The following is a 27,951-nucleotide window of genomic DNA, read 5'->3' as shown; positions in this document are numbered from 1 at the left end:
GCAGGCAGCAGGGGCGGCGGGGGCGGCAGAAGGGCGCGGCGGCAGGCGCAGCCGCTCAGCAGGTACCGCCGCAGGACGGCCAACGCCAGGGAGCGCGAGCGCATGCGTGAGATCAACGCCGCCTTCGAGGCGCTGCGGCGCGCGCTGCCGCCCGGCCACCCCCAGGAGCTGCAGGAGCAGGCCGGCGACAAGGTCACCAAGATCGCGACGCTGCGGCTCGCCATCCGCTACATCGCCGAGCTGACGCGCGCGCTCGAGGCCGTGTCCTCGGTGCAGCTGCCGGAGGAGCCGGACTGCGGCCCCGAGAGGGCGCTGCCGCCCGTCTCGTCGCTGCTCACGCTGACTGCCGGCCCGCTGCCGGGGCTGCGTGACGACGATAGCCCGCTGCCGCTCCCACTGTGTCTGACGCCGCCTCCCGGCCTCGATGACCTGTGCCTCGAACCACGGTGACACCCACTGTTCTCGAAACTATGGTTGGTTCTACTGTTGAACCTAGACATTACTTGTAATCCTAACGCGATCTATTTTCATTCGATGTAAGGACATACTGTAATATCATTTGGAAAACAGTCCCGCTGATACAATCGGTTGTACGAGAAAATTGTGCGCCACTGGCCATTAAAATTGCTACACCAAGAAGAAATGCAGATGGTTAACGGGTATTCATTGGACAAATATATTATACTAGAACTTACGTGTGGTTACATTTTCACGCAATTTGGCTGCATAGATCCTGAGAAATCAGTACCCAGAACAAACACCTCTGACCGTAATAACGGCCTTGATACGCCTAGGCATTGAATCAAACAGAGCTTGAATGGCATGTACAGGTACAGTTGCCCATGCAGCTTCAACACGATACCACATCAAGAGTGGTGACTGGCGTATTGTGACGAGCCAGTTGCAAGGCCATCGTCGACCAGACGTTTCCAATTGGTGAGAGGTCTGGAGAATGTGCTGGCCAGGGCAGCAGTCGAACATTTTCTGTATCCACAAAGGCCCATACAGGACCTGCAGCATGCGGTCGTGCATTATCCTCCTGAAATGTAAGGTTTCTCAGGGATCGAATGAAGGGTAGAGCCACGGGTCGTAACACATCTGAAATGTGCCGTCAATGCGAACAAGAGGTGACTGAGACGTGTAACCAATGGCACCCCATACCATTACGCCGGGTGATACGCCAGTATCGCGATGACGAATACACGCTTCCAATGTGCGTTCACCGCCATGTCGCCAATCATGGATGCGACCATCGTGATGCTGCAAACAGAACATGGATTCATCCGAAAAAATGACGTTTTGCCATTCGTCCACCCAGGCTCGTCGTTGAGTACACCATCGCAGGCGCTCCTGTCTGTGATGCAGCGTCAAGGGTAACTGCAGCCATGGTCTCCGAGCTGCTGAAAACGTCGTCGAACTCTTCGTGCAGATGGTTGTTGTCTTGCAAACGTCCCCATCTGTTGACTCAGGGAACGAGACGTGGCTGCACGATCCGTTACAGCCATGCGGATAGGATGCCTGTCATCTCGACTGCTAGTGATACGACGCCGTTGGGATCCAGCACGGCGTTCCGTGTTACCCTCCTGAACCCGCCGATTCCATATTGTGCTGAAAGTCATTGGATTTCTACCAACGCGAGCAGTAATGTCGCGATACGATAAACCGCAATCGCGGTAGGCTACAATCCGACTTTTATCAAAGTCGGAAACGTGATGGTACGCATTTCTCCTCCTTACACGAGGCATCACAACAACGTTTCAACGCCGGTCAACTGCTGTTTGTGTATGAGAAATCGGTTGGAAACTTTCCCCATGTCAGCACGTTTTAGGTGTCACCAACCTTGTGTGAATGCTCTGAAAAGCTAATCATTTGCATATCACAGCATCTTCTTCCTGTCGGTTAAATTTGGCGTCTGTAGCACGTCATCTTCGTGGTGTAGCAATTTTAATGGCCAGTAGAGTGTTTATTTATTTTTTAAAATTCTTTCACAATTAATTTTATTCCGTTTACGCTTGATGGCTCACGCCCCTCCCCTTCAAAATGTAAAGCATTTCAAAAACATTTTTTCGACTTCATAACACTATATCTTCTATTTACTATGTAAACTGTAGGGGGATGACTGGTATCAGCTGCAGCGGGTCATTAAGCGGAAGGAGTGTAATGGACAGGGATTGCGGATAGGTGGAGCTCGGCGGTAGTGTAGATTGCCCGTGAGGCGTACCGAAGTAGTACGGGCAGCTGCGCTAACGCTGTGTCCCAGATGGCACAGTGCTTACCCCACCTACCTAGAAAGATGCGACGATGGATCTGATTACTAACGTCACGGAGGACGTTGTCCAAGACGCTCTTGAGACGGGTTCTACGAACAGGTCGCCTGGCCCTGACAGCCTCCCGCTGGAGTTTTGTCGGACTTTTCGTCCCTTCCTTCGCCAGTGTGGACGGAAATTTGTCACTTTTCTTGCGATTCCAGACGGTTCCCTCGATGGATTTCTCATTCCCACCAACAAGCCTCAGGGTAGCACGTGGATATGCGATAACCGCCCTTAACGTTACTCAACAGCTATACAAAGATCTTCTTTACCCGGCTGTTGGCTGCGAGGCTTAAACGGACAGCGCAGTACATGGTTTCCCCCGATCAAACTTCTTTAGGAGGCACCAATAACTTCCGTACTGCCCTCTGCCGCTATCGGGACAAATCTCTCTCGCTCACGCTCATCGTATGGCTGGCCCTTTGGCAGCTCTTGACTTCATCCAAGGCGTTCGACAGAACCAATCACGACTTCCTGGAAGGGGTTCTCCGCAATATGGGCTGGCCTGATACTACCGTCGACATCGTAATGCGTCTCCTTCGTGGAGGTACGTCTGGTGTACTCTACAATGGCCGTCTTACTCCTCCAAGCTCGATCCGTCGATCAGTGCGTCTAGGCTGCCCGCTTTCTGCACTGTTGTATGCATTCACCATTGAGCCGCTGCTATGCGGCCTTCGTCAACGCCCCTTTGGGATATCTCTCGGTGACCATGTATTCAACTGCACTGATCTTGTTTCACCATCGTTCTTCTTAGCGGAGCTGAGGTCGGCGAGTCATTGGCATGGACAAGCTTCTGGTAGCTGCCTTAACGTCCGCAAATCGAGTGCCATGGCTGTAGGTGCGGGACTTTCAGCGGATAGTGCTGCTCCTTTGCGTGTAGCTGATACTCCCGGATGCTTAGGACTCGGCTTCGCAAATGATCTGCGGCGGACAATTGCCCTCAGCTCCCGACGTCTACTTTCCCAACTACGAGCTGGGCTCTTAGACCACCGTTTACGAGCACTCGATCTTCTGCAACGCACACAATACGTAAATGTATATTTGGCGTCACGTATTCCCCACGTAGCACAGACTCTTTCTATTCCGCCAGCAATGGCTCGCCGCATGCTAGCGGCACTGGGTTCGTTTGTTTGCTGCGGCTTGCTGTTCAAGATAAGGTGCGAAACCTTCACCCTCCCACGGTGCACGGGTGGTTTAGGTCTGTATCATGTGCCTGACAGAGTGGTAGCCCTTTTCATTGGCGCTCACATGACGTTGTGGCGCCGTAGTCCTATGTGCCTTACCAGCCTACTGCTGAGGTCCTTGTACCACACTCTCTCTCTCAGCACCTAACCAACTTTCGGAAGTCCCTTCTTTTACGTCCGCCACTTTTCCTTGAACTGAATTACGTCCGTGCTGTGGTAATGCCGGCGCGACCTATGGTTCCCTTCAGCAGCACAGGTCACCGATTGTGGTTGAGAGGAAGCTTTCCCACGTCGACTGTCGTGCCATTTGGCGATCGGTGTGCGCTGCTTACCTTGACACTGACGTCCAATCTGCATGGCACCTCACTGTCAATGGGAAGCAAGTATGCCGGTCACGCCTTCACAGGATTCACCTCGGAGACACCCCGTTGTGTGTCGACTGTGATGTTATGGACACGGACGAGCACCGCCTGGTGTGCATATTGGTGAGAGGTGTCTGTTTCTTGGCGCGACAGATCTTGTCCATAATTACCCGTGTGACTCCTCATCAGATACAGGGTGTTTCAAAAATGACCGGTATATTTGAAACGGCAATAAAAACTAAACGAGCAGCGATAGAAACACACCGTTTGTTGCAATATGCTTGGGACAACAGTACATTTTCAGGCAGACAAACTTTCGAAATTACAGTACTTACAATTTTCAACAACAGATGGCGCTGCGGTCTGGGAAACTCTATAGTACGATATTTTCCACATATCCACCGTGCGTAGCAATAATATGGCGTAGTCTCTGAATGAGATTACCCGAAACCTTTGACAACGTGTCTGGCGGAATGGCTTCACATGCAGTTGAGAAATACTGCTTCAGCTGTTCAATTGTTTCTGGATTCTGGCGGTACACCTGGTCTTTCAAGTGTCCCCACAGAAAGAAGTCACAGGGGTTCATGTCTGGCGAATAGGGAGGCCAATCCACGCCGCCTCCTGTATGTTTCGGATAGCCCAAAGCAATCACACGATCATCGAAATATTCATTCAGGAAATTAAAGACGTCGGCCGTGCGATGTGGCCGGGCACCATCTTGCATAAACCACGAGGTGTTCGCAGTGTCGTCTAAGGCAGTTTGTACCGCCACACATTCACGAAGAATGTCCAGATAGCGTGATGCAGTAATCGTTTCGGATATGAAAAATGGGCCAATGATTCCTTTAGAAGAAATGGCAGCCCAGACCAGTACTTTTTGAGGATGCAGGGACGATGGGACTGCAACATGGGGCTTTTCGGTTCCCCATATGCGCCAGTTCTGTTTATTGACGAAGCCGTCCAGGTAAAAATAAGCTTCGTCAGTAAACCAAATGCTGCCCACATGCATATCGCCGTCATCAATCCTGTGCACTATATCGTTAGCGAATGTCTCTCGTGCAGCAATGGTAGCGGCGCTGAGGGGTTGCCGCGTTTGAATTTTGTATGGATAGAGGTGTAAACTCTGGCGCATGAGACGATACGTGGACGTTGGCGTCATTTGGACCGCAGCTGCAACACGGCGAACGGAAACCCGAGGCCGCTGTTGGATCACCTGCTGCACTAGCTGCGCGTTGCCCTCTGTGGTTGCCGTACGCGGTCGCCCTACCTTTCCAGCACGTTCATCCGTCACGTTCCCAGTCCGTTCAAATTTTTCAAACAGATCCTTTATTGTATCGCTTTTCGGTCCTTTGGTTACATTAAACCTCCGTTGAAAACTTCGTCTTGTTGCAACAACACTGTGTTCTAGGCGGTGGAATTCCAACACCAGAAAAATCCTCTGTTCTAAGGAATAAACCATGTTGTCTACAGCACACTTGCACGTTGTGCACAGCACACGCTTACAGCAGAACGACGACGTACAGAATGGCGCACCCACAGGCTGCGTTGTCTTCTATATCTTTCACATCACTTGCAGCGCCATCTGTTGTTGAAAATTGTAACTACTGCAATTTCGAAAGTTTGTCCGCCTGAAAATGTACTGTTGTCCCAAGCATATTGCAACAAACGGTGTATTTCTATCGCTGCTCGTTTAGTTTTTATTGCCGTTTCAAATACACCGGTCATTTTTGAAACACCCTGTACCTACTCAACTGCTTCTCTTTCCGGAAGCGGGATACTTCCCGCAAGCGAAAACGAACTCTGTGAGGTGGATTTGAGGACACGCAGCACACTACTTGTTTGCTGATGGCGAGAAAAGTATCCTTTTGACAGTTCCTTAATGAACGCCATTGTGCGGTTGTCCGCAAACTAAAATACAGACAGTTTTTCTCCAATGTCCTCTGCAGTGTCTTCCTTAACGCATCTCAGAGCTGGGGTGTCCCAGTCATGCACAGTTGATTCCGGTGTTCCTGTCATGAAGAGTTGATTCTCGCTTCTTCCACACTTAGAACCGAATATCCTCTGGTAATCGGAATATTCTTCTCGGAAAAACTAGCCGGCCGCAGTGCGCGGGCGGTTCTAGGCGCTGCAGTCTGGAACCGCGCGACCGCTATGGTCGCAGGTTCGAATCCTGCCTCGTGCATGGATGTGTGTGATGTCCTTAGGTTAGTTAGGTTTAAGTAGTTCTAAGTTCTAGTGGATTAATGAAATCAGAAGTTACGTCCCATAGTGCTCAGAGCACTCGGAAAACCTATACGTCGATAGTCTCAATTAGTCTCACGTCTTGCTGCGTCCTCCTTCTTGCGTTTCCTGATATTCTCGATGGTATTAATGACGAAAATAAGTAAATAAAAATATAAAACAAGGAAAAATAAATAAATAAAGTATGTTTATTGCCCCTCTACTCAACGTTCCCTGCCGGCCGTTGTTGCCGAGCGGTTCTAGGCGTTTCACTCCGGAACCGCACTGCTGCTACGATTGCAGGTTCGAATCCTGCCTCGGGCATGGATGTGTGTGATGTCCTTAGGTTGGTTAGGTTTAAGTAGTTCTAAGTTCTGGGGGACTTATGACCACAGATGTTAAGTCCCATAGTGCTCAGAGCCAGCCCATTCCACGTTCCCTACGCATTCCTTGGTTCCTGGAAATGGTGGGAAGGGGACATGGTGGCCAGGGCTGGGGTTGTGGCTCCTGCACCCCCACCCCTCCCTTTGGGTGCCGGTAAGGTTTCTTTCAATAAAAATATATTAAAAAAACGGTGGTGGAGCACGCCCGCGCGAAAGGCAAAGGTCGCAAAATCCAGTCTCGCTAAAATAAAATAAAAAAAGTAAACTGGAGATCCCAAGTTCGAATCCCGCTGCGGTTATCGTTTCCGCTTGTCGCCGCTGATTCCGCTCAATGTCCCGTTGCAGCTGATAGCAGTCATCCCCCTTCAATTTACATAGACTGTTTCACAACTGCGGAATCACCATATCTCATTCGTAGCTTCCCTATCTAATGAGTTCCAGTGGCAAAAAGAAAAATTGGATTTTCGATATTTCAGATAATCATTACCCGAATTTAAAAATTTAAAATCCTATCATAATCTGCTCATTAACAGATATCATTTTTACGTTAAAGGTTTGAGACAATAAGTCAAGTATAGTGGTGCGCAAAACTTAAGGGCGAAAGTAACATTCGCGTGGTGTGTCACAGCCATGTAACATAGGTCGATGAAACTTGGATCACACATAGAAAGAACTGCTACAGTTGAGTGGAGAAGGTAACTGTAATACGCACTGAAATGAACATAAGTGACACTTCTATTTAACCAATTCAGCGCGATTCATGTTGTTTCCTTGGACACTGCAAAAGGCGGTGAAAGGTTCTCAGTAGGGTGTGTGTTCGCCACGGCCGGCAGTGCACGCCATGCGACGTTCTCCCATACTGGCTACAAGGTTGGTAGGGTGTGCTTGTGGTGGGGCGTTCAGTTCAGTTCCTCTGCAACTCCTGGACGGTCGTTTTCTGCAGTAGGTCCTTCCAACGAAACTCACACGCACTATCGGATTTAAGTTGGGGGGACGTGCGGACCAGTATATTTGAAGAATATCCTCTCATTCCAAGAGCTCATCCAGCTGCACTGTTCTATGTGGTCGTGCACGTTACCCATAAAACTGAAGCCAGAGCCTTATGTACCTCTGAAAAGGCACACACGTGGGGAAGTACAGTGTCACAAAACGTTGACCGTTGAGTGTGCACTCAGGAGGTCAATGCGCCACCAAAACCATCCTGTTCGACATTGTTCTTGAGTGCATTTTGCATCCTCATTTGCCAAGAGTGAGAAGAGCTTAATGCATCTGGACATGACCGTTTTGAAGATCCGGGTGTTATAGTATGGGAAGCCATTACGTTGCACAGGAGCAGTGCCCTCCAAACCGTTCAGCACGGTACTGTCACCGGCCAGCGTTATCGTGACACTGTACTCCTTCATGTGTGTCCATTCAGTTTTATAGATGACAATGCACGACCGCATCGAACAAGTCAGGTGAAGGAGCTCTAACAACGAGTAGATATTCAGCGAATGCACTGGCTTGCTCGTTGCCCTGACTTAAATCTCATCGAGTACGTGTTGTATGCGTTGGGAACACATACTGCAGCACGTTCACAATCATCAACGAACGCCGAGTGGTTGTCAACAGCGCTCATGGCGGAATGGCACAGGAACTACTTACCAGACTAGTGGCCAGGACGGGTGCACGTTCAGAGCATACATTCCCGTTTGTGGTGATTACACGGCCTGCTAATAACCATGCCCCTCCTTTTATAATGTCCAGGGGACCACTGTAATCATGGTGATTCAGTAAAATTATTGTCCTCGAATAAAAGGCGGTTTCTGTTCAACTGATAGCGATTTCATGTAGTTACCTTCTGTATTATGGTGTAACAGTCCCTTCTATGTATGCTCAAAGTTTCATGGAGGTATGGTACTTGGAAATGATACCAAAGCTACTTTCATCTTTAAGTCTTGCACACCACTGTACTACAGTGAGATACTGTGTACATATCTTGAGGCTGCATAGCTCACAGCGTATGAATTATCGAGACTTTATTATACACAGCGTTGGCGCAAAACATTCAGATCAATTTTCATCCTATGTTAAAACTGCTTACCTGACGTGGACCTAATGCCAACTCTATCTGCCGTCGCGAATGCCAGTGGAGCCACCCGGGATCCATAACTTCAACATCCCTTCTGTCCTACTTTCCTAACACCACAGACTCCTGCTTTTAATATTAAAGGAGTCGTCACCGTGATGGTGAACATCGGTTTCACCACAGTCTGAAGGTTTCTGCTGGATTTATGCCACATGCGAGTGTGGCGGTACTGTGCTTTCAGACTGATCTTCACATTCTCTTGAATCACAGTGGAACGTGAGAGTAACATATTATGCCTCAGATGCTGTGTGTGTGTGTGTGTGTGTGTGTGTGTGTGTGTGTGTTGAGAGTAAGACAGCTTCAGTAGCATTATGATGAACAACTCACTACATAGATTCCACACGGTTGCGAAACCAGACGGTGCTAATGCTATTGTCTTGTACCTACAAGCATATAGGTTATTATCTTTCAGTACTCTCCCTCGGTCATAAGACCTGTGATCACAGCACTCATACTTCTGTTGTTAAGGAAGCTGTAGAAATACAACTAGCCGACAACCTGCTAAACCGTGACGAAGGATTTCATCTTGACAATGCTTGGAAACCGCTTATTTCACACCTTCGTTCGGAAAGAATTTCTGCATCTTCACTTCCGACAGATGTTACCACTTTTAAAGATTAATTATTTATTTACAAGCACGGTGGATTCGCAGCAGCACTATTTAGTTTACACTCTGCACTTATATGTTTATCTTTGCTATATACATCTTATCTATGACTAGCGCAGTAGTGGCGACCTTGATATCTTTGACGCATGCGCTTTCAATCCGCAGCAGCTTTGTATCACGTGACGCTCCGTATAAATAGACACGCGCAAACGCTATGAACTCAGTCTCCGACTCGCCTTGAAGATGGCTGGGAGGTTTCTAGCCGAAATATCGCAAGAAGAATTGTCGCTGTCCCGAGTGCACGCCCGAAAGATGATGGAACATTATGTCCGCCGGGGAAACTTCAAGAATCACAAGAGGCTGCGAGCTGGCTACGGTTCGTTGCGTACCAAGACCAAAACAGACTTGGCCACATTGTATTTTATTCTACGATTACTTACCTGTCAAGATTTCCAGTCGTCTTTGAAAGTCTCAGCTACGTCATTTCATATAAAAACGATATGTTCTACAAGAAACAGTTCTTATGTGAGTGACCTGCTGATTCTCAAACTTTGTCAGATGGTTCAAATTGCTCTGAGCACTATGGGAGTTAACATCTGAGGTCATCAGGACACCTCTGAGTTTGCCGCGCCAAATATCCATTGCTACAGTTCGTCCTTATAGGAGTCATTCGACCATTCTGAATGTTCCAGTTGTCTGCTCTACTTCCATAGCACCAGCTGCAGACTGTGTGCATTTGAATCCAAATGATTATAGCGTCACTGGTAAAGACTGGGTAGCTCTATCCACCATTATTGTGGCAGCAGAGCGCTAAACTCTTGCAACTGTTTTTTTTATCACGTCCTTGACTTTTTTTCTATAATAAATCATAATTTATGAAGATCATTGTATCTTAATGAATGGTGGATGATGATGCATTCGCTGTCGTTCATGTGTTTCGTGGTTTCCATAATTTGTCATACAATTATACCAGTGTAGTTCGTCATCTGTTACCATTTCTTCGCCGCTCTTGTCTATCAAGGGGACCGTACGAACTTCCCATCACCGACTTGATTCATATTGACAGGATGTGTAGGGGATTACTAGCACTTGATTATAAGTGAATAGGAAAATAAAGTTTGAAAATCTCACGCCTGCTTATATATTTTGTGCGGCCCTTAATACTTAAGCTGTAGTGTTGCACTCCCGTTGCTGAATGTCGTGATCGCATCTCGATTTCTTCCACTATTCCTGTGTGGTGATCTTCACTTTTTATTGATTTTAATCACGCATTTGACACATTTAGACACGATTTTCTGTTGCGGGTGTTGACTGCTGTTGGTTTTAATGGTGCTGCACGAAAGATGTTCACCTACCTAATTACTAGTTTTCAGGCGTCTCTTGACGTGTATGATCGTCTTACTCCCCCATAGAAGTGCGTCGAGGTGTCCTACAGGTGAGTCCCCTATCTATGTCGTTACTCATGCTATTTATGGAATCCTTATTGAGGTCCATAGTTGCTCGATTGAGTGGCTGGTCCTTATTGGGAGAAAGGTTTATCGGCCGCGCGTATATCAGTGACGTTATGATACTTCTTCGTACTCATGATTACTACATACGGATGATCAAAGGCGTTTTGGGAGCGTTTTGTCTTACGGGAGCACAGGTTAACGATCGGAAATCTCGATTACTCAGTTTCCGGGAATTTGAAGCGGTTAAGATTTCACGGGCTGTGGTCGTCGCACGTTATCGATCGTTGGGTGTTATTATTGATCGTTGTTCGATGAAGCTGGCTGCGTTAAATTGGAAGTTCATCACGGACAAGATTCAAGGAGCGATCTGGGTTGCTCCCTCTCGTTACTTCATACAGTTCGGACCTTGCAATCTTAAATATTGAGTAAGTCCTATTTTGCTGCACAAATTTTCCCCTTCCTGCGACGATATCCCGAAAGTTACAACGATTATTGGTCAGGTTTATCTGGCGAAGCTCTATTTTTCGGGTGCGCTATGAGGTTTTGGACTCCCTGATGTTCGGACCAAGGGTTCTGGTTTATTTCTTCGAGACACTATTTTAACGTGTCTCCACGTCCCCCAATCACTTACAGCTCCCTTCGTTTCCAAATCACGTTACCTCCTTGGAGTCCCTCTCGCCAGAGACAGTTTGGAGTCCGCAGCTCGTGGTCGTGCGGTAGCGTTCTTGCTTCCCACGCACGGGTTCCCGGGTTCGATTCCCGGCGGGGTCGGGGATTTTTCTCTGCCTCGTGATGACTGGGTGTTGTGTGATGTCCTTAGGTTAGTTAGGTTTAAGTAGTTCTAAGTTCTATGGGACTGATGACCTCAGAAGTTACGTCCCATAGTGCTCAGAGTCATTTGAACCTGACAGTTTGGAAGGTTGTTTGGTCCAATGTCAGTCTACCTATTTTTTCGATGGAAGTGGCGTCATGGTACCAAGTCGTTTAAAATCTCGTCCCCACTACCGTTCGACTTTTTCGCATTGGTCTTAGTGACCTTGATATATGCGGCCGTTGCCACAAAACGAATACATTACATCATCGGTTGTTTCGCCTACGGACACAGATATTAGATTTGGCTTCGCCGTCAGTTGCCCTTTCTTGCCAGGACGGCGGGAATGGCAATCTCGGGTGAGATTCTCCTGCGTATCTATCCAACGGTTTTCTCCAGCACGAAGAACAGGAAAATTATGTGACTTGTCGGGCATTATGTTCATTACGTGGTAGAGAGGTGGAATGACTCGGAGCCTTCTTCCTTTTACCAGTATATTGTAAGGGCTCACTAGACATGGAAATGGATGCCTAGCTTTCTGCGAATATGCTGTACTTTGTATGTAAACGTCGAGGAACTGGATGATGTGCGGAATCTCTTATTTGTTCGGCTGTTTCATAACTGTTGCCTTGCTTTTGGTAAAAAATAAAAGTGGTGAATTAATAGGTCTTTGTGGTATTTTCGTCACGGTCCCATTTCAGGTATATTGTTACACAGTTAATTTTTGTGGCCCTGTTTGTCAGTCCTGTTTCCCTTGTTTTTTAATTAATAGAAACTAAACAAAAATTGTTGCATGCAACGATTGGAAAAGATTTTTTTTTCGCTTTTCAGCGGCGGAAGCCATGTAGGATTAACGTCGACTTTGTATAGCTTTTTTTGGCTAGCACGTTGTAAGGTTTCAAAGAAAAAATAAACAACTAAAAATTTAAAAAATTAAAAACGGCCAGTCTTGCGTGAGGGACCAGCTCAGTAACTGGCCTCCGGAATCGACCCTTGCCCACCTTGACTTCTCCACCCAGCTTGGAAATGTCTGTGTCCGTTCTTTCCTCCCGCTACAAAAAAGAAAAAAAATAGGGGTAAAATGCTCACCTGTCACGCTGTAGGCCCAGGTTTGATTCCCAGCGCATGCATCTACTTTTATGCCTCTTATATTACATTCTACTATGTGAGATATCCCTATACGATGCTCTTACATATATTCCGGACTTACAGCACCAACTAAATACTTCACACAAATAAAAATTCGTTGTATCATGGTGTACTCAGGCGATTATTTTTTTTTTAAAAAAAAGCAGCCTAGAGCGTAAGCGCTTAGTTTCGGAAGCCAGGGGTCCATGGTTCGAATCTCCTCCTGACACTTGTTTTTTTTTTTTCGTCCCCACGTAATTCTAACCCACGTAATTCTAACAAAAGTCTTATTATCATTGTGCAAGTAATCACGATTAAGGATTCATTTATTATTTTCATAATCTTCTTCCTGTAAACAAGGAAAAATTTTGTAAGGAGATTGAAAATAGAAAAAGGATACACAAGAACTTTGAATCGAATCAGTGCAGTCTTTTTCTTTATATTATTATCCACAATTGTGACGCGTGCAATGTGTAACATGTGCGGCACTGCTCCAATCATGATGATATTGGTCATCGAAACGCGCAAAACAGTAATTACTGCGGTATACAGCACTCGTAATGAGCGAAGAATTTTTCACATGCGTTATTTTTTTTAATGCGTCAACTGCAAAACAAATCTGGCTTACATTTGTAAACGGGTCTCAGTCAATTTCGCGGAATTCCACGCTCATCTCTCGTTAGAAATGAGGGGGAATGAAATGAAAGTACTGTCAGTGAGATTCGATCCACAGAACTTGTGATTATGAGACTAAAAAGCTTACTCGCTCGGATGCGGAATCCTAGATTACTGGCAACAATACGAAGTATACAAGCGTGCCTAAAATTTTAAAACTCTATTTTCTAGACAACGGTTATCAGTTGAGTCTTACTGTTTATATATGTCCTAGTAATGTCCTACACATCCTGTCAAGTGTACCAAATCGGTGAGGGGATGTTCGTACGGTCTCCTAAGATAAGCAACTCTGCAAGTAATAAGCAGTCTTCTTAAGGATTACCGGACTGCACCAGAAAAAGTCGACATCAGTCTGCTATGCTTCAAATTGAAATTTTCACTAGGAATTTTCCTTGTAAGATGAATGGGGTATGGAGAATGGGTTGCTGGAAAAGTATGTAGCGTATAAGACGAAAAACCGCGGACCATGAAGCTTCGTTGCGCAAAACAATTAAAGGATCACTTTTTCGAAACGCCGTAATTATTTCCCATTGCGACGTATACATTCTAAATTTGGCCCAAAGATGTGTACAACCTTCCTCTGCAGTACTGCAAAAGAGTGGCGTCCTGCGACATCACCCTCGGGTTTGCAAACGTTTCAAACAGGAAGGTGTCGACACTTGCGCAGAAAAGGTCAGAGCTTAGCTTCTGTGAGGTGTAAGAGGTCCCCACTCTGGCACCAAATATTATCACATAACAGTGACACCACCGTCGACGTATCAACCCCTCTTGCCCATCTTTCACCCCTTCCTTTCACGCCACTGCGATGGAGGTCAGGACAGCCATGCCCAGCGTTAAAACCACGCTGTTTTCTTATGAGTGACCGAGGAAAACATTTCACACACCGCCGCTCAGAATGGACACTAAGAGGCCTTAGGGGCTGACATAAAGGACGTCAGTGAAACCACCCCTTTCGTAGAGGCGTAGATTCGCACGCAGCGACAGTTCACAGTGTGACGAGCGACAGGACGACGTTATTGACAACCTTTGACACAGCTGACTCCCCTGGGCGATTCAACCCTTCTCGGGGGAGGTCGTAGGCCAGCAACGCCAGTGAACATGGGTGCACCCAACTGGAGTGCAATACGACCACAGTTTTTATTATAGTGTATGGAGTGGAGCCACTAGAGACCGTTCAAAACTTTTCGACGAAATTAGAACGGGATCAGAGGCAGCAAAGAGTGGTTATGTTTTTTTAGTCCCCCATTTCGCGCCCTCCTGTGGTGTGATCATGGTGGTGTGCGACGCTGACAAATGAGTGGAAAAAAAATGACTAAGTGTTCTTCTAAGACCACCCAGTTTGGCAATACACTCTGTGCCACCCTTCCGCCTTTGTTCAGCACTTTTAAAAGTGTAGCGGAACTGAGACGATCTTAGGTGCTAGCAGACAGGCAACCCCTTTGACACCACTCCGATTCTGGATGGCCTACTAGCAGGCGCAGGAGCAGCAGCTTTACCCTGTGTCTACAGGGTCACGTATTAAGGCGCCGAGCGGTCTAACGCACGGCTTTCCGGAGCGGGAAGGAGAGCCTGGCCCCTGGCACGAATCCACCCAGCACTTGTGTTGAGGTCCGGTGAGCCAGCCTGTCTGTGGATGGTTTTTAGGCAGTTTTCCATCTGCATCGGCGAATGCGGGCTGGTTCCCCATATCCGCCTCACCTACACTATGTCGGCAATTGCTGCGCAGACAAGTTCTCCACGTACGCAAAATGTGTGTGAAATCTTATGGGACTCAACTGCTAAGGTCATCAGTCCCTAAGCTTACACACTACTTAACCTAAATTATCCTAAGGACAAACACACACACCCATGCCTGAGGGAGGACTTGAACCTCCGTCGGGACTCCACGTACGCATACACCACCATTATTCTGTCACGCAAACATAGGGGCTACACTTGTCTGGTGTGAGATGTTCCCTGGGGGTGTCCACGGGGGGCTGAACCGCACAATAACCCTCGGTTCGATGTGGGGTGGTGGAGGGGTGACGTGGACTGCGGCAGTCGTCGTGGGGTTGTGCACCACTGCGGCTGCGGCAGGGACGGAGCCTCTCCTCGTTTCTAGGTCCCCGGTTAACATAACATGTTTAAGGCGCTCAACAATGGTGCGCGAGTGCCACTGATGGTGTTGGTGAACTGCATGGTCCAAAAAGAACGCTCTGCTGTTTTATTCACGTATGTGTCAACGTCGCATCCCTCTGTGATGATGACTCGGACAACGCGAAACAGGGGTGCAGTTCAAATTTTCGAACAATGGTATTGCATGATCTGTAGTGGTTCCACCCTGTACACCAGAGCAAAAATTGCGGTCGCACATCTTCTTGTTTTACTTTGCTATCGAATAACGATATATTTAAAATCCATTTTATTCTTTTCCTCTACTTATTAACACATTTATTCTTGACAAACATCATTGCTTCAGAGGCAAAAGAAAATGTACTCGTAGTATTATCGACTAAAAAGGCGGTGTTATTCCTTTATTATGTGGGTCAGCCTTCTTAATTCAATAAGAATTTATAACGCCAAGAAATTATTTCTGATGTACATCTACACAGTGCTAACAAGAAGAACAGCACTCATTTCTGGTTCTTTTTAGTACACAGACGACTATAGTAAGGAGCAGCGAAAATGGCGGCTCGGAATGGACCGTCAGTTCTCCAACCCCTCTCTGTTCCCTCTTTTGTAACTCCGAACGAGAGACCTTTGGCCCAGTCTGGCTTGGTCCCTGCTGTTGACACAGAAGGCAGCAAAAAAGCCCGAAAAGGAATAATATTGTGGGACACTGATGTCTTTAAAGAAGAGGCTTAATATGAGAAATACCAGACAACAAGCAAGCGGATATTCGATATTTAACGAGAACATCACAATTAGAATACTCCAGCAGTGGGCTGAAGGTGCAACTCTTCAGTATACAACCAACACGGATTTTAAGTTTGCTGCATCATTATCTTAGGCATGGAATTTCAAATCGGAGCACAAAATTCATCAACAGGTGCGTCACGAAATACGTCTCACACAAGGAGGCAGAACCTTTCTATTATAATCTGTTTGAGTCATCAGTCCTCTGACTAATTTGATGCGGTCAGCCAAGAAATCCTCTCCTTTGCCAAACTCATCAACTCATAGTAACACTTGCACCCTATGTACTTAATTATTTGTTTCGTGCACTCTAACCTCTGTCTTTCCCAAACGTTTTACCCTCTACAGCTCCCTCTAGTACCATGGAAGTTATTCCCTAATACCTTAACATATATCCTATCATTCTGTCCCTTCTTATTATCATTATTTTACATATATTCCTTCCTTCACTGCCGGCCGAAGCGGCCGTGCGGTTCTAGGCGCTGCAGTCTGGAACCGCGAGACTGCTACGGTCGCAGGTTCGAATCCTGCCTCGGGCATGGACGTGTGTAATGTCGTTAGGTTAGGTAGGTTTAACTAGTTCTAAGTTCTAGGAGACTAATGACCTCAGAAGTTGAGTCCCATAGTTCAAATGGCTCTGAGCACTATGGGACTCAACTGCTGAGGTCATTAGTCCCCTAGAACTTAGAACTAGTTAAACCTAACTAACCTAAGGACATCACAAACATCCTTGCCCGACGCAGGATTCGAACCTGCGACCGTAGCGGGCTTTCGGTTCCAAACTGCAGCGCCTTTAACCGCACGGCCACTTCGGCCGGCTGAGTCCCATAGTGCTCAGAGCCATTTGAACCATTTGAACCTTCCTTCACTGACTCTGCAGAGTACCTACTCATTCTTTACTTTACCACTGCATCTAATTTTCTACATTTTCCTGTAGTGCCACATTTTAAAAGCTTTAGTTCTTTTCTGTTCCGATTTCCCCACCGTTCATAATTCTCTTCCATACAATACTGTTCGCCGGACGTAAATTTGTAGAAATTTCTTCCTTAAATTATGGTCTAAGTTCGAAATTACTAAACGTCTTTTAGACACGACTACCCTCTTTGTCTGTGCTACTTTGCTGTTTATGTCCTCCTCGCTTCGTTCGTAATGGGCTGTTTTGATTCCAAGGTAACAGATATCCTGAACTTCGTCTATTTCGTGATCACCAATTTTGATGTTAAGAATCTCCCTGTTATGATTTCTGCTGTTTCTCACTGCTTTCGTCTTTCTTCGGCTTACTCTAAGCCCATATTCTGTACTCATTACACTGTTCATTCCATTCAACAGATTCTTTAATTGTTCTTCACCTTCACTGAGGATAGCAATGTCACCAGCGAATCTTCTCTTAGATATCTCTTCGCCCTGAACTTTAATCGCACTCTTGAACCTTTCTTTTATTTTAGTCGTTGCTTCTTTCATGCATAGATTGAACGTTAGAGGCCAATGACCATACTTGTCTTATACCCTCTTTAATCCTAGCAGTTATTTCTTAGTCTTGCATTTTGTTCCCTCTTGGTTCTTGAACACATTGTGTATTACCCGTCTTTCATTACAGCTCGCTCCTACTTTCCTCAGAATTTCGAGGATCTTGCGGCATTTTAGAGTCTCAAATTTATTTTTCCAGGAAGACAAATCGTTTGCACGTGACTTGATTTTCTTCAGTCTTGTGTCCATTATCAGGACCGCATTTCTGGAGATTTTACCTTTTCTGAAGTCAGACTGATTGCAATCTAATACATACTCAATTTTCTTTTCCATTCTTCTGTACATTATCCTTGTCAGTAACTCGGATGTATGAGCAGCTAATAGTTATGCCATAGTAATCCTCGCGTGGATGATATTTTTCGGAAAGTCTGATGGTACGTCGCTAGTCTCATACTCAAATTCTACACACCAACTTCAGTATTCATTCGGCTGCCTCTTCCCCCAAATGAAAATTCCAATAGAGTGTTATCTATGCCTACTGCCTTATTCGATCTCAGGTCTTCAAAAGCTCTTCTAAATTCTGCTTTAATACAGGATGCCTTATCTCTTTCTTATGGAAATTTTCTGTATCGCCATCAGACAACGCTCGCCCTCACAGAGGCCTTCAGTGCCCCACTTCCTTCCACACTAAATCGTTCTAACGATTTTCGCAAACTTGTCTACTTTTCACCATTACTAATTAGTGACCTGACTCTATACCTGCTCCTGGGTACGTGTTACAGTCCAGTATATGATTTCGGATTCTATATCTGACCACAACGTAATCCATATGGAATCTCCGTGTGTCTCCGGGTCTTTTCCAAGTATACCTCCTTCCCTTGTGATTCTTGAACAGAGTATTTCTATTGCCATCTGAAATTTATTGCAGAATTCAGGTAGCCTTTCAACTTCCTCATTGCTCCTACTAAGCCCATATTCTTCCGTAACTCTTTCTCCTACTCTTTCCCCTACAACCACATTCCAGCCCCACATGATTATTAGATTTTCATCTCCATTTACATACTGAATCACCAATTCAGGATCCTGTATACTTCCTCTATCTCTTCATCTTCTTTGCGACGTCGGCAAATATACCTGAACTATTGTTGTCGCCATTGTTCTGCTTTAGAATCTGGTGATAACAACCCGTATCGCTGAACTGTTTATAGCAGCTCACTCTCTCTCCTACCTTCCTATTCGTAACGAATCCTACTCCCGTTATACCATTTGCTGTTGTTATGTATTTTACCTTCCATTTATCTGAGCAGAAATCGTTATCTTCTTTCCATTTCACTTCATTGACCCACACTGTGTCTCCACTGTGCTTTTGTATTCCTCTTTTCAGAATTTCTAGTTTTCGTACCACGTTCAGACATCCGAAACTCCCCGCTTGGACTCGCAGAATGTTACCCTTTCATTGGTTGTATTACATTTATCTCGTGGTCACTCCCACCTCGCACTCCCACCCTCCTGGCAGCCTCTTCCCAGAGATCGAATGAAGGACTAATCCGAAATCTTTTGCCAATGCAGAGATCGTCGTGATATACTTCAATTACAGGCCACATGTCCTGTGAATACATTTCTTTATGCAGTGGTTTCCATTGCCTTTTTTATCCTCATTCCGTTAATGATTGCTGATTTTTTCGTCTTTGAAAGGCTGATTCCCACCATACAAGGACAATAGAATGCCGTACACCTCTTTCTGCTCCTCCGCCGTCTTTTACAACGCCGTAGGCAGAACGAGGGTGACTTCTTATTCTGGAAGTCTTCGGCCACCATTGCTGGTAATTTTTATTCGAAATACGACCAGTAGCTAAGTTCGAACCAGGGTGCAGAACGTTTTGATTGATACTGAAAGACGCTACCACTGCACCACATGTAGAAGACACAGAAGGTTTAAAAAGTTGGCAAACCTTTCAGTACACAGACGGCGACGCTTATTACCGGTTTATCGTAATTACGTTGTCAACACCGTCACAATAGGATGCGAGTATCGGACGAACATGTGACGCATGCTACTGCATAAGAAAAGCAAACCATTCTCGTAGTTGGTAGTATACATAAAATAACGTATTTGTACAATGTTTACGTCGCTCGCTCCAAATCCCAGAAACTGACTGCAGAGCGATGTTATTCCGGCTTGATGGTGTGGGGAGCCGTTGTGCAGGTCTTCAGATCACTGCTGATATTGATCTATGGTTCTCTCATGGCAATGGTAAGTCACGGGCATCCTGCTACCTCGTGTGTTACTTTTCAAGCCACAGCATTGTGGTGTCATTTTTCAACAGGACAACGCTCGTTCACGACCGTGACACTTGTCTCTATGAACTGTCTGCGTGTGTTGATGTACTTCCAAGGCCAGGAACATCCCCAGATCCCAACCGGATCAGTGCATGCTTCTATGCCAGGGAGGATGGAAAGTCGTACTGAGAAGCTGGCTCATATTGTCAAGCTCTTTGGAAATGTTATTCGATTTTGCAATCACTGATAGATCATTACGTACCCTCTCAAATCACAATTTCTTTCGTTTTCTCCTCCCCTTCTGGGTATATCACACTTTTCGTCAGGCAGAGAATTTATAATTCTTGATGAAAACATCGCTATACATTTAATGAACTGCCATTTAAAGAATACATATAAATGATTTCGACGGATGGCATAAGAGCAACCGATCGTAGAAGAGGTATATCTGTATCAACTAATATTTGTGTGTGTTCAAAAATGTGTGAGTGTGTGTGTGTTTTGTAGCTGGTGCACGAAAATATTAGATGACGCTTGTCTCTCTCTGCACTGTGCAAATTCCATATAGAATATTCCTTAATCATGTTAGGATCACGCCGAACGAGTTGGCGTCATGATTAAAACACTGAAATCGTAACTGGGTAGAAAATCTCTTCCGGCCATACGAAATTAGGATCCCCAGATTTTCCTGAAACCATTTAAGTTCCGTTCCAACACGCGCTTGCATTCCTTCTCTAAGGACATCTGACGTCGACGGGTGGTTAAACACGAATAGTCCTTTTATTCGAATCAGGTGGATTTAAAACTTAGCGTGACTTCATAGCATGTGCTAAATCGTTATGTATCGGCTGCTTCCATTCCAATCGACAGACTATAGAGCTAACGTTCGTGCGCATTCTGCCTTAGGGAACGCACTTATAGAGTTGTCAATATTTTTAATTATATACACTGATGGAAAAAAAATCGCAACAACAAGAAGAAATTGTGCAACATGTTCGAAAGTTGGCAGCAAGTTTCTACATCTATTTATACTTCGCGCCAGTCGCACAAGAGCGACACTGGATGCAAACCAGTTTTACTTTAAAAACATGCTGTAAAGGTGGTGAAAGTTAGTTACCTTTGAGACTGACGTGGTGAGCTGATGTTAGTCCAGAGAAGTGCAACAAAGGGAGTAATAGAACAAATAATTTATTCAAAATGGCGGCTGAGCTCTCCCCACCCACATATGAAATATGACGTCACACTACCCTCCACACCCTGGGAACGGCGGGAAATTTTGGAGAAAAATACGGCAGTTGGGCTACCCACACTAACTAACTTCCCCTCCCTGCTTCCCCTTCCCCCCTACGACACCACCCATGAAAATGGCGGGAAACACTCAGTCACACTCTGCAGAGGAAGGTTAAATCAGTGTACTTTATTTATTGTTGGTGGGAAATGGTAATTCCGTGAGAATGTAAGGTAGGATATATTATTTATTTATTCTTTTATTGATAGATCAATCAGGATACCGCCAGGAACCTAACTAATAGACGTGTGTGTTCATCTCGGCATGCAGGGACTGACTGAGCTAGTTCACACTACATCCACAAGAGGCAGCAGTTTGTCTCTACCCTCCTCTCCCACTCCAACCACTCCTATGAGTTACCCACAGCACACCACCATCGCTCCCCTGGAAATGGGGGGAAATGCTCATTATTTATCCAGTTGCCAGGGAAGAAGGTAAGGTTAGTGTACTATATTTATTTTTGGTAGGAAACTTAAGTGAGATCGCTCCTAATTACACATCTGTATGCATAATGCTACACAATGAGTGCTTATGATCGCAATACATCTCAAAATTGATGATGTCACACAATTGGTGTTATCCTGCTGGAAAAAATTCACAAAGCACTCGAAAATAATGGCAGGCGGGCTCAACAAATAGCGACTCTACATAGGATGCTCCCTTTACCTAAAGTCGAAATAAATGTCTCTGCTCCACTTGGGAAATGGCGGAAAAAGACTCAATCTAAAACAATAACTTAAATAACCCCGTATACTGCTATATGTATAGAAATTATGTAGTGGTAAAAAAAATAAACTAAAACTGTAGTGATGTTACAAAATCGGTCTACACATAATTGCTGCTGATAATAGCACCTCTAACCATGCAGCTGAGGACTGTATCCATAACTCCCTGCATGTGGGATTCGAAAACGAAGATAATGGTGGAGCATAAGAAGAAGAAGAATACGGGATAAGCACAGACAGCAAATTGGAACAATTACGCACCTGAAAGTTCATCACACATTTCAGAACCCACAACAATGGTGAAATAAACCCAGACACACAACAGATCCGATGTCTAGAAGATTCTCCTACAATTTGAAGCACAATCCTACAGACGAGAAAAAGGACTGGAATTTCCGATGAATTTTCGATGTCCTACACCTGCTGGACTGGGGATTCTCTAAAGCCACAATGATGGGTGGGGGACAGCATCCGACCTGTGCGAAGCTGCCTGGACTTGTCTCTGAACACTCTAACAAAGAAGACATCACGTGACTCACTGACGTCACGGAATTTTCCTTAGATGCCTTGCTCTGCCCCTGCTTTGTTCGAACCTGTCTGTAGAGACTCCTATGCCCCCACAAAGGATGTATTGTGACCCTCTGACGTCATGAAACGCCCTGCGATTAGGGCATTGTGATGGGTTCTTATTGAATTTAGCCACCAAAATGCTGCTACTGGTGTAGGAGCAAAGACCGCCACTTTCTACATATGGACAAATTACGAGAATTTCAGTGGAAAACTATTTTTGTACAGAACGAAAACAAAGTACAGCAGTCATGTTGCAGTGACAGATAAACCCTTCAAAAGTAGTCCACGGATAATGAAATACGGAAACTATTGCCAAAGACACGTAGTTAACCATAATGCACAGAAGCTTCTAAATTTCAAGAAAATTTATAATATTCGAACTACAAATATGTTCAAGGATTCTACTGCAAACCGACGTTAGGGATATTCGTCTGTAATTTTGCGAGTCCATTTTCTGCCTTTCTTGTACACTGGTGTCACCTGTGGTTTTTACTAATCGCTTGGGGGAGAGATGCACGATATAGCGCCAACAGACTACACTGGTTATTTGCTGTAGTATGTTTTCATTCATTGGGCTTCTTTTGCTAACTGTTCTTATTATTTTTGTTATACACCGTAAGCTCATATCTTCATATTTTCATCTAAAATTCGCCACTAGAGCGTTTCAGAATTATTGTCACTTAACCTTTTCCTTTTTGACAATCTAACTTTTTTCGTGTTTTAATTAGTTGCATTTTAAAACTGTTACGAATTTTACACCTGGTAAGCCCACTACAGACTTTACTGATTGTATTCTCCTGTCTATTTTATATCGTACAATTATTTCACTGAAGAATATGTGTGTGCCTACAGCAGAGCCATCTGGCGAGCTTGCGACACAAACATTTTGTGGCTACTGTACGGGAGTTTGTTTTGAGCAGTAGCACTGTTAACAATATGAATCTAGCATATATGTGTGACGATGCTGGCGCTGATTTTGTGTTTAGCATTTAACGATGCCAATATGTCTCCAGTGTATTAGGTCACTTTTTTTTTATAAAACAGGTATGCCTTGTTAGTATTTAAAGCGTAAATTTTCACATGTATGTGAGTAACACTTTTTTTCATGACCTATTTTATTGTTTTAAGCTGTAGACATCCACCAATTGTATTTGTGTTTTGCTGCAGATATGAAGATGGTCATTGCTGACCGAAACCGGTAGTCTGAGGCTCTGCAATATTTGACGTCATAGACGTGAAATAAAAAAAAAATTATTCTACATTTTCGGATCACTGTTTCATTCACGATCATGTCGCAGCTTTTGAGATTCGCCATAAAGGGGCTAATGCCCTAGAGTACTTTTGGTAAACCCGAATTGGGGTCCCATCTAGACCTGGCGACTTATTTGTTTTCAACTTTTTCAGTATGTCATCCATACGGGAGTTTGTCCGATGGTCAAATGACAATATGTTTGTACGATTGTGTGTATGATTTCTTGAACATGAAATTTAAAACTTCGGCCTTTCTTTTGCTATCTTCAACTGCCACACACACAAGACCGTAGTGCCAAACGACATCTCATTGAAGGGCAGGGTGAAGTTCTGCTGTGTTTTCTGATGAAAGCTGCTTCTGGCTCGGTGCCAGTGACGACTGTGTGTTAATTAGATGAAGGCCAGCTGAGGGACTGCAACCAGGCCTTCTAAGCGCTAGACAGACTGGACCTACACCTGGAGCCATGGTCCGTGCTGCGATTTCGTATGACAACAGTACTCTCGTGGTTATCCCATGCACAGCGATTGCCAAACTGTATATCAGTATGGTGAAACGACCTGTTGTGCTGTCAGTTACGAACAGCGTCCCAGCGGGTTTTCCCAACAGGATAATGCTCGTGCACATTCCACTGTTGGAACCCAACATGCTCTACAGAGTGTCGACTTGTGCCCCGGCATCCTCGATCACCAGATTTGTCTCCAGTCGAACACATACGGGACATCATCGGACGACAACTCCAGCGTCATGCTCAAACAGCATTATCTGTCTCTGTGTTGACCGACCAACTGCAACAGGTATACAACTGCATCCCACAAATTGACATTCGGCACCCGTAGAACATAATTCATGCACGTGGCATGATTGAGTTTCACCGGTTATTAATGCACCAGAGCTTCACATTTACATTCATCTGTAATCTTGCAACATTAGTCACTAAAATGTGTTACCTAGACAAATGTATTCTGTCAGAGAAAAAACTCAGTTACCACAAAGCTGAAATATATGAAAAAAGACTACACACTTCGCTCTTAACCTTTCATCACACCTTTCATGTCTGGCGATAGAACTGCGCTCTACAGGTTGTTAATATGCGACTATCCCTGTATGGTAGTATATTATTAAAGACGTTGAAGAACCGGCGAATTATGTAATAGAATATAATATAAATTGTAGCAAAAGTTAATTATTAACTTAAGGGAAGGTTTACTATCTTTGGCCCGAAAAAAACATGTTCTTTGAGAATTTTTTTCTCTGGATGTGTTATAGATATCAATGTCAAATTTTGTCAAAATGTTTATTGATACGAGGTGTGGCTAGAAGAAAACCGGACTAGTACTGGTGAAACAATAAAACGAATACAATAAGGCTGAAAGTCGCGTGGCCTGTCACGTGACTCTCGCTCCGCCTACTGCTCGAGTTTCATCTGCCTCCTGCACTCAGTCTGCCCGTGGCGTCTGTTTTAAGTAGTTGACGTTTTGTCTGTGCGTCGGAAAATGTTGAGTGTACAGAAAGAACAGCGTGTTAACATCAAATTTTGTTTCAAACTAGGAAAATCTGCAAGTGAAACGTTTGTAATGTTACAACAAGTGTACGGCGATGATTGTTTATCGCGAACACAAGTGTTTGAGTGGTATAAACGATTTAAAGATGGCCGCGAAGACACCAGTGATGACACTCGCACTGGCAGACCATTGTCAGCAAAAACTGATGCAAACATTGAAAAAATCGGTAAACTTGTTCGACACTTTCCTTGTCAACTCCTGTTAACTCAGACACTGCTCTGATTGTTAAACGGCGATCTTGTCGAACAAGTTTACCGATTTTTTCAATGTTTGCATCAGTTTTTGCTGACAATGGTCTGCTAGTGCGAGTGTCATCACTGGTGTCTTCGCGGCCATCTTTAAATCGTTTAAACCACTCAAACACTTGTGTTCGCGATAAACAATCATCGCCGTACACTTGTTGTAACATTACAAACGTTTCACTTGCAGATTTTCCTAGTTTGAAACAAAATTTGATGTTAACACGCTGTTCTTTCTGTACACTCAACATTTTCCGACGCACAGACAAAACGTCAACTACTTAAAACAGACGCCACGGGCAGACTGAGTGCAGGAGGCAGATGAAACTCGAGCAGTAGGCGGAGCGAGAGTCAAGTGACAGGCCACGCGACTTTCAGCCTTATTGCATTCGTTTTATTGTTTCACCAGTACTAGTCAGGTTTTTTTCTAGCCACACCTCGTATTTCCTCTACAAACTGGAATTTTTTCGACCGGAAATGTCGAAGAGCGAAGGCGGAAGTGCCGTCGGAACGAAACAAAATTTCGATGTGGACCTCCACGCGCGGTATCTCACAGGTGAGCCGGCTCGTCTGAAATGAAAATTGAGTTGACGTTAGCGACGTACATAAGATTCTTTAGGAGTTGTACCTCGCTTATTTGGACCATAGGAAACAACATGGTGGCCATTTAAAAAAAATAGGGTTTTTCTAATCGATTTTTTGACTTCGTCGGCCAAGTAAAAATATTTACAGTTAATGGATCGGAATAAAAGTGGTACATCTCCTAGACATTGTAGTTAGCTTCGTGGCAATCGGTTCAGTAGATTTGAAGTTACCATACCGCGCGATAATAAAAACGTCATTTCGAGAAAAATGCGTTTGAAGTTTTGACAGCATATAAATGCAATATTATGCAACTTACGTTCAATCTGCTATTCTGGGTTCATAAGCTACTCCTTCCTCTTCCTCATAGAGGGCGTTCTGCGCGATCTGGGCCATCCTGCGCTGTTCCAGAGCCGCTCGTACGGCCGGTGACAAGCGGTTTTCGGCCGCTTGACTCCGGTGGTCGTCCGAATGCTTGGCGAACTGCGTCGAATAGAGTCCCAGGATGACGTCCATCTTTGTCATGGCCTTCAGAATAACTGAATACCCTTCGTTGAAACTGCTCACTGCCAGGAAAGTCGAAATCTCCACAGTCTTCGCACCTGAATGCAAATGCTTGGGGGCTAACTTCCAAACACACGAGTTCAAACTTTCGTTTGAATTTTGTATGTTTCCTCCCAAGCACCGGTACAATAACTCGTCCTCCGAAAGGGCCTCGTAGATCGGATGAATCACTTTTTGAGAGCGGCTGGAGAGCGGCTGGTCGTGTTGATTTTCGTCCAGATGTCCGGTAGCCTCTGCAATGCGCCACTTGCACCAACTAGTTTCCCCAGCCGGACAATTTTGGTGTTATGGGTGGTCATCCGTCGAACACTTGTGGAAATACGTTGTCCAAATTGCCTTCTTCATCTGTTCCACCGAATTGGGATGCCGTCGGATTGCCAAGCTGTAGTACGTCGTAAGCTCCTTGATCACTTTATCAGTTTCAGTCATGGGCAAGCACAAGGAATAATTTTTCGGGGCTACAAAATCGAAATTCCCGAAAGAAAACTGGTGCGTGAAAATGGCCGATTTCAGGCAGGTGCATTTTTTTGTCCAACCGCGAATAACAATCATTTCTGTTCCGTATTCGGAAAAACTGTTTCAGGAGTGGATTCTTAACACTTTTATTGATCCAAAAATGCAATTTAAAAAATCGATTTTTTGAACCAAAAGATAGTAAACCTCCCCTTAAACCACCTTCTCGGAAAAGCCTGCTCTTTGCACTGATTTTTGAGTAAATTGACGAACTGCCTGTTTTGAGGTGCACGCAGAGGTTATACGATATTTTCTTGGTATCTAGATGGGGCAAAATTTTTCAGTTAAATTTTGATATGATATCTACGAATCATTCAAAATATTTCCAGTAGATTTTGTTTATTTATCCCGAAAACCTTCTTAGCATGATTAATAGCCTTGTTACCAAACTCAATGAACTGATGTTTGCAATCTGTTTCCAGGGCGTCGCCTGCAAGACTCACGAGCGGCTCTTCGACAGCTCGGACGAGTGGCACCTGATTGAACACGTCAGCACAGGCGCTTTCACTGGGTGATGGTTGGTGCTGTCGCTAAACATCCAGCATACAAGACATATTGCAAATGTGTATGTGGTATCACTGTCTGAGTTTCAACTGTTAGACCTGAATAATTTAAGGCATATTACGGCTGCTCTTGGCAGACCCAGAGATAACGCTTTATCTCTGAGACAATATATGAACTTTCCTCTCCGATTTTGTGTGCGTACTCAGTGCTTGTAGAAATGACTCAACCAAATAAATTTGAATACAAAAGTAA

At 45.0% G+C, this 27,951-nt stretch overlaps 1 protein-coding gene across 1 annotated transcript; it reads left to right on the top strand.

The window, feature by feature from the left end:
- Positions 1-24: 24 nt before the first annotated feature.
- On the top strand, positions 25-27,951 carry LOC126233506 (helix-loop-helix protein delilah-like; the record flags this gene model as incomplete). The annotated part of the gene is made up of 2 exons (XM_049942868.1): positions 25-473; positions 27,618-27,951. A coding segment is annotated over one exon (426 nt), but the record flags the coding sequence as incomplete, so codon positions are not given.

Source organism: Schistocerca nitens, chromosome 1, assembly GCF_023898315.1.
Source record: "Schistocerca nitens isolate TAMUIC-IGC-003100 chromosome 1, iqSchNite1.1, whole genome shotgun sequence".
NCBI lineage: Eukaryota > Metazoa > Arthropoda > Insecta > Orthoptera > Acrididae > Schistocerca > Schistocerca nitens.
This window is presented reverse-complemented; position numbering and strand designations above follow the sequence as displayed.